This window comes from Lampris incognitus, chromosome 6, assembly GCF_029633865.1.
Source record: "Lampris incognitus isolate fLamInc1 chromosome 6, fLamInc1.hap2, whole genome shotgun sequence".
NCBI classification, from domain to species: Eukaryota; Metazoa; Chordata; class Actinopteri; order Lampriformes; family Lampridae; genus Lampris; species Lampris incognitus.
In genome coordinates, this window is record NC_079216.1 from 56,638,558 (window position 1) to 56,650,248 (window position 11,691).

Consider the following 11,691-nt stretch of genomic DNA (forward strand, 5'->3'; position numbering starts at 1 on the left):
ATGCACTGTCAACAGCGGGACCTTATATATACAGGTGTGTGCCTTTCCAAATCATGTCCAGTCAATTGAATTTACTACAGGTGGACTCCAATCAAGATGTAGAAACATCTCAAGGATGATCAGTGGAAACAGAATGAACCTGAGCTCAATTTTGAGTGTCATAGCAAAGGGTGTGAATACTTATGTACATGCAATATTTCAGTTTTTTATTTTTAATAAATTTGCAAAAATTTCTACAAAACCTTTTTCACTTTGTTATTATGGAGTATTGTATGTAGATTGATGAGAAAAAAAGGAATTTAATCAATTTTGGAATAAGGCTGTAACATAACAAAATGTGGGGAAAGTGAAGGGGTGTGAATACTTTCCGGATGCACTGTATATGCTCCAAATGTAGGGCCGTATAGAGTTCAGTTTTTAACTGACCTCAGTGAGGTTTTAAATCAATGTGAGCCTGAAGAGGTTTTATTTCTCGGAAGGGATTTTAACTGCACACAAAATGATAATGTAGACAGGAATCATATTGAACCTCATGCTGCCTCCAGACGTGTAATCAAGCAGTTGACAGTAACTCATAGTTTAGTTGATGTGTGGAGAGAGATGCACAAGGAAGTTAGATAGTACACCTGGGTTCATAGTAGAGAAAAGTCTTACCACGATTCGATCATTTTTTTTCTTTTAGGCATCATCTTAGTACTTTTAAAGAATGCAGGATTGTGCCCGTAGGTTTTTCAGATCACTCAATAGTGACATGCAATGTTTTTATTGCAAACATCAAACAAAAGTCTGTTTACTGGCATTTTAACACTGCTCTCTTACTAGATACACATTTTAAAGAAACTTTTATTTTTGTTTTTTTTTTTTTATCTAGGAAAAGTGAGTTTACACAGTGGTGGGATTTTGGGAAGGTACAGATTAAACAGCTTGTCAAAAGTACACTCTCAATGTCTCTCATGACATTACTAAATCTATGAGAGATCTAGAGATTGAAATAGTGGAGTTGCAGAGTTCTGCAGGGTCCACAGGAAACAGGCTGCTTCGAAGACCTCAAGTCTAAAAAAGCCTTGCTGGCTGACATGCTGGGTGCTAAGGCACAGGGGGCGTTGGTCCGGTCTCGCTTTCAGAGTGCCGCTCTTATGGACTCTTCAAAGTTTTTCTTCATCCTAGAAAAGAAGAATAGACAGAGCACGTTCATCCACATTATGAAATCGACAACAGGAAAGCTGCTGACTAAGGCCAGTGAGATCAAGAAGAGAGCTGTGGTTCTTACTTTCTTCTGAACAGCAGTGAGTATACTGAGGATGAAGGGGTGTTTGATTCCTTCTCCAGTGGGCTGCCAAGAATCTCAGAGGACACCAACAAGGAGTTGGGGGGCCCTCTGACTACAGAGGAGCTGTCTACAGCACTGCAGAGCATGTGGGGGGGAAGACCCCTGGGATTGATGGACTCCCGCCAGAGTCCTACAAGGCTTTTTGGACTGAACTGTGTGACAACATCACTGAAGTCTTCACTGAATGCCTTAATGACTCGTCGTTTCCCCAGTGCTGCAGGAGAGCAGTTCTGATATTGTTGCTGAAAAAAGGCAATCTACAAGATAAAAGAACTGGTGTCCAGTCTCTTCTGTGTGCAGATTACAAGCTGCTTTCCAGAGTCCTGTCCAACTGAAGGTGATGGATCAAGTCATCCATCAGACCCAAACCTACTGTGTGCCCGGCAGGTCCATTGTTGACAATATGTCACTAATTTGGGATGTTTTGGAAGTCTCTGGTTCATTGGGCTTTGATGATATCTGGTTTCTTTGTTTCAGGAAAAGCCATTTGACCGGGTTGAGCACCAGTACCTTTGGAAAGTGTTAGAAAGGTTTGGCCTCAGCCCTGGACTTATTGCCATAAAGTTTTGTACAAAGATATTGGGAGTGTACTGAAAACGAATGGTGTTTGTGTAAACCTTTCAAAGCATCTAGAGGTATAAGATAAGGCTGCTCGATGTCAGGCATGCTCTATGCGCTTTCAATTGAACCTTTGTTACACAATTTTCACTCTTATATTGATGGACTGTTTTTACCTGATTTTAACAGACAAGTTTTATCCATGTACACAGACGATATTGTTGCCATTGTAAAGAATCAAGATGATGTAAATTTGGTTGGAAATATTGTGAAAAGTTTTTGGAAATCTCGGCTAGTAAAGTAAATTGGGCAAAAAGTGAAGCTTTAGCGGTTGGAAAGTGGTCTGCAGGTCTCCCTCAGCTGCCAGGAGGGCTAAATTGGAAGAGGGGAGGTTTCAAGTTACCTAGGAGTGTTTCTAGGTGATGACCAGACTGTTGGGAAAAACTGGGAGGGAGTGGTGGAAAAGGTGGAGGGGAGATTACAAAAGTGGAGATGGCTGTTGCCAAAGATGTCTTACAGAGGAAGAGTTTTACTTGTTAATAATTTAGTGGCCTCTACCACAACCTACCATGTATGGAGCCCCAAGCTGGATTGCGACAGTCTATTCTGGTGAACTTTTTTGGGATAAACTGCACTGGGTACCACAGAGTGTACTATACCTATCAAAAGGGGATGGCACCAATGCATGTTGAAAAAACTAAGTTCCCAGTCCCTTTGAGACATTATTCATCTATACACTGTATAGACATCTATACCTAAACACTCCTCTTCTGCTGGGCAAGGTTTAGAACCAGCGATTGCAGGAAACAATACACAATTCAGTACGTCAACAGTGTTTATTGTTTTTTTATTGTTTTGTTTTTTATTTACAAAAGTAACTGCTTATCAACTTAGTTTTTTCAACATGCATTGGTGACATCCGATATGTAAAATGGCATATCTCTGGTTCTATTTGGACTAGAACAATAATATTGGTATCTCTGGAAAGGTAAAATTTTCCTCTGTCTTGTCATAATGGCTGATAGGAAATTTAGGGAGGCCTCAGCCCTGCTAAAAGCGATCTAATAACGTTCATGGCCGCCATGGCCACTACGGGGTTAATCTTCAGTGGCTCCATATCCAGATTTCTTCTAAATGTATTAAGCTACATATGTACCAGGTTTGGTGCTTTTATCACAAAATGCACAATCCTTATGGATATTGGAGCTAAGGTGCCCCACTGTTACAGCCATTTGCTCAGTCAATGAGGGGCAATTGGTGTTAAATTAATTTCTCCAACTAAACGTTGTGTCCAGATGAACTGATTCAACTTTCTTGGGTTTTCTTACCTGGATTATTGAGCATGCATCAGAACATTACCAAATGTGCATAAGAACGTACCTCTCAACCCTTAATTACCTAGTTTCCTCAAAATCACTCTCCATGCATCTATGTGTCTGTCTGTCTGTTTGTGTATATACACACCAGTTGGAAGTGGAAAATCCCAGCCAAAGAAACGTGAGCCTCGGGTCATTGTTGGTGGGTGAGACAGTGAAGAAGCAGGTGGCCTTGATAAACCGCAGCTCCTCAAATCTCTGCTTTTCCCTGCTCCTCGACACACATACGCCACTGGATTCCAGGGTAAGTAGCACCAAGCGCACGTGCACACACACAGCAACTAAACACATTAAGGAAAACCTCATTAACCTGAGGTACTGATGTAGCAGTAATAAACGTTTCTTATCATCCCTTCGTTTCTCACTGTCCTCCTTTTCTTTCCTCTCCTCTGCTCTTCTCTCTTCAACTCTCCTCCCCTCACCTTACTTCCCGTCCCTCTCCTCTCTTCCCTGCTCTTGGCCTCTATTTTCCTCCTTGCTCCTTTTCTCCTCTGCCCCTCCCTCTCTCTCCAGGTCCTGACATTCACCCCAGCAGGTGAGTTGACCCTAAAAGCGCACAAGGGTCGATGCGTGGCCGAGATCCAGTTCTCACCCCGTCAGCGTATGTCTGCCTTCACGGCGGAGCTGCAGGCTGAGTGTATGGGCACATTATTTTCCCTGCTGACCATCTGCGGCTGCTGCCAGGTAGGGGGGTCAGGGCCAACATCCTGCGATTTAACAAGACATACAAAAACACCACAAATAAATGGTTCACCAAGTCACTCAAGAGTCCTTCAAGAGTCTCTTGTTAAGTTGTGGAAAACATTTATTTGTATCTCATCACGAAAGAAGTGGCATGTCCCCAAGAAAAGTTACCCCCCCCCGCCCCACCCCCTGCCCCATGAAAGTACCAAGTATATTTAAATATGAGGGTGCTCTCATTTTGCAGTAACCCTTGTGCTCCCAAATCAACAATATTGCTTTTTTATACTTGTGTTAATAACACATCCACGTAGAAATTTATGAGATTTGACCTGAAAGCTCTGTATATATAATGATCAACAAATCAAACAACTAGCCAAGATGTACTGTTGACTGTCATGGCTGTGAGATCCACTACCCAGGGATACCAATAGCTGTCACCGTTCACTCATTCTTCATGCCCAGTCACGAATCACTATTATTGTCACCTGGTACACCTTCATTCATTAGAATTTTAGCTATGTTATGTAAGTGAAAAAAGGTCGTCTTGGTCATTTCTTTAATGTGCCTATCAAAGGAAAGGCTGGGATCAAATGTAACACCAAGAGTTTTGGCTGCAACACTTTGTGAAATCTTAAGTTGTCGAGTGTTACTGTTACTTGATCAAATTGGTGTCTGTGTCTAGCAGGGCCAATGACCAGCATCTCAGTTTTATCTGAATTTAAAAGCAGGAAATTTAGTGGCATCCAATTTTTCACAGCAGGCAAAGTAGGCCTCAATTAGTCATTTGAGTATGATCATCAGCCCTGAGGTACATCATATTTAACATCAGAGAATTTCAATTTAATATCATTATAGCCAATACACTGTGTTCTTCCAGATAGGTAGGACTTAAGCCAAGAGAGGGCAAGGCCAGAGACACCAAAATTACAATTTATTCTGTCTAATAATATGTAGTGATCAATGGTGTCAAAAGCTGCACTGAGGTCCAGTAATAGTAGCACAGAGGTGGAATCAGTCCATAGCAAGTAGAAGATCATTTGCCACTCTGGTTAGAGCAGTTTCACTGGAGTGACAGGCCCTGAAAGCTGATTGAAAAGGTTCCTATAGATAGTTTTCTTCTATATGGCTAGAAAGTTGTTGATACACAACTCTCTAGTACTTTAGAAAAAAATGGAAGCTGGTGTTTGTGAACTGGATTTTTTTTTTTTTGTAATGAGGCTGATCTGCATAGACAGGGGCCAATTTAAGTCTGACGTTCTCCTGTTAGTTGCTCAGACACAGGATGATTTTGGGTGCTGGTCTTTGTTAAATTTATCCCTAGCAGCCCAGATCAATTCTGTTAAAATGAATACCCTCCTAAAGTTTTCCTATTTATTCCAATGCCTACCCATTTTGCTGCCCCGGTCCGTCTTTTGTAAGATTGATATAGAAACCAATCACTGTAAACTTTTCACTCAAGGTTCCTCTTGTGCTGGGAGAGTACCTACCTTGAAGTAGGAGCTTAAAAAGTCCCTCAGAATGGCGTTCCAACAACTACAATTGTTCCCAGTTCCTGCAGTGCGGACACAATAAAAAGGGGTAGCTCCTCCAACAGTTCTTAGAACTGTGAGAAAGTTCCTCTGATCTGAAAGAGCCTATTAATTTTCCCCAAGACTCCCCGAGCACACACAACACGTCTGCCAGGTTCTCCGACACCTCCTTGAACACCGTCTATTTGTGGAGGCAGAAAAAGGCCAATTCCATGTTGACACCATCTCCTTCCTGGGGTTTATTGTGTCCAATGGGGATTTGAGTATGGATTCAGTGAAGGTACGAGCAATGCTGGACTGGCCTTGACCCAGCCCAGCTAAACAGATGGAACAGTGTTTAGGATTCACCAGTTTCTATAGGCACTTTATTAGGAACTTTAGTGTCCAAGCTGCTCCCCTGACCACTCTCACCCAAAAGGGGGCAACTCTGTTCTCCTGTCCTCCGGTGGTGGAGAGCGCTTTAGGGTTCACCAGTTTCTATAGGTGCTTTATTAGGAACTTTAGTGTTCAAGCTGCTCCCCTGAGCGCTCTCACCCAAAAGGGGGCAACTCTGTTCTCCTGTCCTCCGGAGGTGGAGAGCGCCTTCAACAAATTAAAACACCACTTCACCGCCGCACCAGTCCTGACTCATCTTGATCCCTTTCTACCCTATATGGTTGAGTTGGATGCCTTAATACTGTGCTGTTGGTGCGGTGCTGTCCCAGTGCACTTCTTCTGACCAAAAGATACATCCCTCTGCATTCTTTTCCTGACACCTATCCCCAGCCAAACAGAATTACAATGTGGGGAACAGGGAACTGCTGGTCGTAAAGTTGGCCCTTGATGAGTGGAGACACTGGCTGGAGGGAGCTGTCTACCACTTCTTTCTGGGGACTGATCACAAAAATATGGCCTACATCAGGACAGCCAAGCACCCCAGTCTCCACCATGCCAGATGGGCACTCTTCTTCACGTGCTTTGATTTCACCATGTTGTTACGGCCCTAGTGCCGTGTGTCTGTAATTTTCTTTTCACCAGGTAATGCCCCACCTCCTGTGGAGCTGCTGGTTGAGTTGAGCCCAGGTGATTCCAATCGTCATCAGCTAGGTATAAGCCTTGGAGAGAGATGCCCAACAGTGCCAGTGGGTCATTGTTGGCAGCCAGAGTGAGAAAGAGAGAGACGGCCAGTGGGCCATTGTTGGCAATGAGAGAGAGAGAGAGAGAGAGAGAGAGAGAGAGAGAGAGAGAGAGAGAGAGAGAGAGAGAGAGAGAGAGAGAGAGAGAGAGAGAGAGAGAGAGAGAGAGAGAGAGAGAGAGAGAGAGAGAGAGAGAGAGAGAGAGAGAGAGAGAGAGAGAGAGAGAGAGAGAGAGAGAGAGAGAGAGAGAGAGAGAGAGAGAGAGCTATTGTGTTAAGGATCAATACTCCTTGAGAAGGAGGGTGAAAGTTGTTATTGTTTTTGTTTCTATTAGTCTGATCGGAGTTTGCATGTTAGCTACACTTGGTTAGTTAAGAGCCAGTGTATTCAGTTGCCCTTTTTTGTGTATATATTGACTTAGTGTTAGGTTTTGTTAATGAATCTGTTTATTCTTACACCTGGTCCCACCTCCCACCTTTCTTATTCCCCCGGGATATTTTTATTTTCTTTGTTACTTCCCCTCATCCCCTGGACCTTTAACAGGGAATTCAACAATGTCTTGCCATCCTGGAGCCAAGAATCTTTAAGCTGGATGCACTTTCCCAGCAGTTTGACCCCACCGATGTGGAATGAGCACCCGAGCCCATCATTCCCAGTTCTATCATTGCGGCTCCAGTGATATTGGGTATTAATGAGGTACTAAGAATGGCTCTATGTCATGAGTCCGGTCCCAAAGGTGGACCCTCCCAAATCGCCGCTATGTGCTAAAGATCATGCATCCCTGGCTTCTCCAATGGGCCCATGCCTCGGACCTCACAAGCCACCCAAGGGCCACCAGAACTCTGGAGTTTCTGAGGAGGAGATTCTAGTGGCCCAAGGCGGAGATGGAAACATTGTCCTTCATCGCTGCTTGAGCAGATTGTCCCTGGAGCAAAACCCCCCATCAATCTCTGGCTGGCCTACTTCACCGTTACCGATTCTCAAACATCCCTGGTCCCATATTGCCCTAGTCTTCGCATCAGGCCTCCTGCCATCAGATGGTGCCACCACTATTCTGGTGGTTGTGGACTGCTTTTCCAACACCAGCCATTTCATTCCCCTTCCCAAACTGACCTCGGCTCAGGAGCTGGCAAAATTAGTGGCCCAACACATTTTCTGTCTCCGCAGTCTGCCCTAGGTCATCAAGTCAGACCAGGGTGCTCAGTTTGCCTTCAAATTTTGGAGGGCTTTTGCCTCTCACCTCAGTGCCTCCGTCAGTCTGTCCTCTGGTTTCCATCCTGAGTTGAACAGGCAGACAGAACATATCAACCAGGATGTGGAGTGGATACTGAGGTGCTGCACCTTCCAATCCTGCGTTGTAGAGTCGTCACCTGGAGTGGGCCTAATAATGCCTATAACACTCTTCCTGGACCCCAGTCTTATCAGGGCCTACTACAGTCTTCACCCTGATGCACCTACTGGGACCACTGGGACCGCCCATCAAGGGGGGGCTCTGTCATGACTGTGGGATCCACTACCCGGGGATACGACTAGATGACACCCTTCACCCATCCTTCATGCCTAGTCACGAATCACTGTGTATTATCACCTGGTACACCTTCATTCTATAGAGTTAATTTGGCACACGTATTTTCCCTATGATTTAAACCCCTCACTTCAGTCACTCCCTTGTTCAGTTTTCACAGCTCTTTTGCCATGATTACTATGCTGTTTGTGACTAGCTTACTCTGCCCTTCAAGGTTCATAGTTTTCTTGCCCTGCAAGTATTATTCCTTTGTAGTTTGAGTAGCATCTTTAAGACCTTCTCCCCCATTGTTTATACCTTTTCCAAAGTTTAGATAGTCTTGATTGTTTTGTATACTACCTTTTTGTTTCTTAAGTTAAAGACTAAATTTATGCGCTTGGCTCCAACCCCAAACCAAGACCCTAACAGTTGACCAACTAATTAGCAAGTTGATAAATGTCTCCCTTCCTCATTGTCAGGGTGTGGAGGTCCAGCTTGACTGGGACCACTTAGCTTTTGGGGCTGTGGTCCAGCACTGCAAGGCCAGCAAGAGGATTGTCATGATGAACACAGGGGACATTGGAGCAAGGTGAGGTATAAAATGCAATTTCATCCTGACCTTCTGCTCTCTCTCTCTCTCTCTCTCTCTCTCTCTCTCTCTCTCTCTCTCTCTCTCTCTCTCTCTCTCTCTCTCTCTCTCTCTCTCTCTCTCTCTCATTTGAGATATATTGGATTTGGATGCTATAGTTAGTCATGACTCCTTTGCCCTTAAGAGAACTTGTAAAAAAAATTAGAGCACAAATAGTATACAACCATACTTTTAAGTTTTCATCCTCACTTGGAATGATGGTTTACAGAAATATATGTGCACTTGCAGCAGCCATAAAAGCCTACCTTTCCAGTTGAATTATTATCAATAACAAAAATCCTGAATTTCTATTTGACACCGTCATGAAACCTATCCAACAGCATCTTCCCAATCAGGACTCTCGATTCAATCAGTACTAATGGACCTCTTAAAGTTTTTCACTCACAAAATTGACCCAATCAGAAATTAAGATTATTAGTGTGTAGCGAATTCATGGGGCAGCCCGGGAACCGCCGCAGCCGGGACGTGAACCCGGGTCTCCCGCACCACGGGCAACTACGTTAACCAGTCGACTAAAGGGTCCGGCCCATTAGCCGAGGGCTAGTGAGTCTATTTATCTGTCCACGTTACAAGTGCATGCCCACATTTCCTCCAGGGTGGTTTTATCATCAGTGTTCACAATAGCTGCCTGTCTCCTTTTGGCTACTTTTCCTCTCAGAAACTAAATGTTCCCATGTGCTTGCTTATCTCTCTGTATTAGTCTAGACTAGTATCACACCTCTTCGTACTCCTCGGTGTATGAACTAGTACGTTTCTTCTTTAAATCTACTCTTATCACCCTGCCATATGTCTCTGGATGTTGTATTCATACATGTATGCTGAATAAAACTTTCCTGAACAACATCTAATCTTTGTGAGGCTCACTCTTTTTCAATACACTCAGTTATTATAGAAGATTTCCTTGACTGTAAGAAATGTGAAGTTTGAAAAAGCATACTTTCTGGCAGATTAAAAAGATCCCAGAAATCAACTTCACTGAATGATTGTATTATTATGATTTCATCATGTGTTAACAGAAACTTCTACAGATTATCTAACCTCTAACTAAATATTCATCTACTTCCCAAACAATGCAGGTTCTATTGGAAAGTAGAGGATTTTCCTCCAGAGCTGTCCATCATGCCAGCCAAGGGCTACATTTGCCCAGGGATGGAGTTTCCCTTTGACATGACCTTTGCCCCTGTGGAGCTAAGTAATGACATGCGATATGAGAACCTGACCTGTTTGGTAGAGGGCTCCTCCACCCCTGTCACTCTCACGCTGACTGGCTCTTGTATCGTACCCCCTGTTACAAAAGAGGTCTGGCTGATACACTTTTGTTAAGCTTGCTTTCACCTGATTTTAGATGAGGGAATACAAATTTACAAATTTGATTACTTAATGTTTTTCACAATTGTGTGATTCGATTTTCCTCTCCTTGGGAGGAGCTGTTGTTACGGTATTCACTCAGAAAACTATGAAAATCCTGTTTGTGCATAAAATAAATTTAATGTCTCTATTATATGGCATATACTGACCCGCTGTAGCACAGTAAACCAGTCTAATTCAACATTCCTTTTTTCATCCTACACTAAAACTGATACCTGAGAGGGTGTTTTTCACTTTGACTTTGGATGTTTTAGGGTTGTGGCTAGCCGTAAAGGCACTTGTGCTATTTTCTGTATATATCCTTCTGAATGGCATGGTTTATAATGCAAGTACACAGTCTAAATTGTCTTTAAAGTAGAGCACATTCAGGCATCCAGGTAGCGTAGTGGTCTATTCCATTGCCTACCAACACAGGGATCGCCAGTTCGAATCCCCGTGTTACCGCCGACTTGGTTGGGCGTCCCTACAGACGCAATTGGCCGTGTCTGCGGGTGGGAAGCCGGATGTGGGTATGTGCCCTGGTTGCTGTACTAGCGCCTCCTCTGGTTGGTCAGGGCACCTTTTCAGGGGGGAGGGGGAACTGGGGGGAATAGCGTGATACTCACACACGCTACATCCCCCTGGCGAAACTCCTCACTGTCAGGTGAAAAGAAGCGGCTGGTGACTCCACATGTATCGGAAGAGGCATGTGGTAGTCTGCAGCCCTCCCCAGATCAGCAGAGGGGGTGGAGCAGCAGCCAGGATGGCTCGGAAAATAGGGCCAAGTACAAAAAAAGCCAAAAAAGAAAAAGTAGAGCACATTCATAAGAGCGTTAGCTGAGCAAACCACTCTATATTCAAAATGCTAGTGGTGGTGGGTTTTGTGGATGCGGGGCCTGCTTGAAAATCTATGTGGCTCTTCGAGTGATCCATCGTAAACTTTTTTGCTGTCCTCCTGTCCTCTACTTGTCTGCAGGTAGTGAGCTTTATTTGCCCAGTGCGTGCCTCCCACACCCAGACCTTGACCATGTCCAACCCCACAAACCAGCGTTGGAACCTGAAACCTGTCATTGATGGCAAGCACTGGAATGCTTTACCCCACTTGATCCTTGAGCCCAATCAAAACAAGACGTATGAGATAACCTACAGACCACTGACCATGTCCACTGAGGGCAAAAAGCATCTGGTAAAGAAAAACTGACCTTTAAAAGCAGCTTGTTTAGAATGCCTTGCCCTTTCAAGAACCTTTTGTACAGACAGCCTATCCTATACAAGGAGCTTGTGTGGAAAGTTTTGTCTTAAAAAAACAGACTGTCTCTAATGATGATTGTTTGAAAGCAGTTTGTTTAGAAAGGCTATTCTTTGTAATCACCTCAAGCAGAAAGCACAGGTTTTGAGACAGTGTAGACGATCATTGTATTGACTAATTAACTTTTTCAACCCCGATGACTTTGTCCCTCTCTCGCTTTCTTGCCAGCCTTTTTCCTCATATCTTCCGCTCCATCTTTCATTTCCTTTCCTTAACTTTTCCTCTTCCTGTTTCTCCCCTCCTTTTAATCTCCTCTGCTTTTCTATGTTCCCTTTTTTCCTCTTCCTTTC

General features: G+C 43.9%; 1 protein-coding gene across 1 annotated transcript in view; it reads left to right on the top strand.

Moving 5' to 3' along the window:
- hydin (HYDIN axonemal central pair apparatus protein) overlaps positions 1-7,225 on the top strand; it is a 126,489-nt gene extending 119,264 nt beyond the window's left edge. Inside the window, exons 67-68 of the mRNA XM_056282451.1 lie at positions 3,778-3,948; positions 7,136-7,225. Coding sequence (XP_056138426.1) covers positions 3,778-3,948; positions 7,136-7,225 — 261 coding nt within the window. The remainder of the gene's footprint in view (positions 1-3,777; positions 3,949-7,135) is intronic.
- The last annotated feature ends 4,466 nt before the right edge of the window (positions 7,226-11,691 follow it).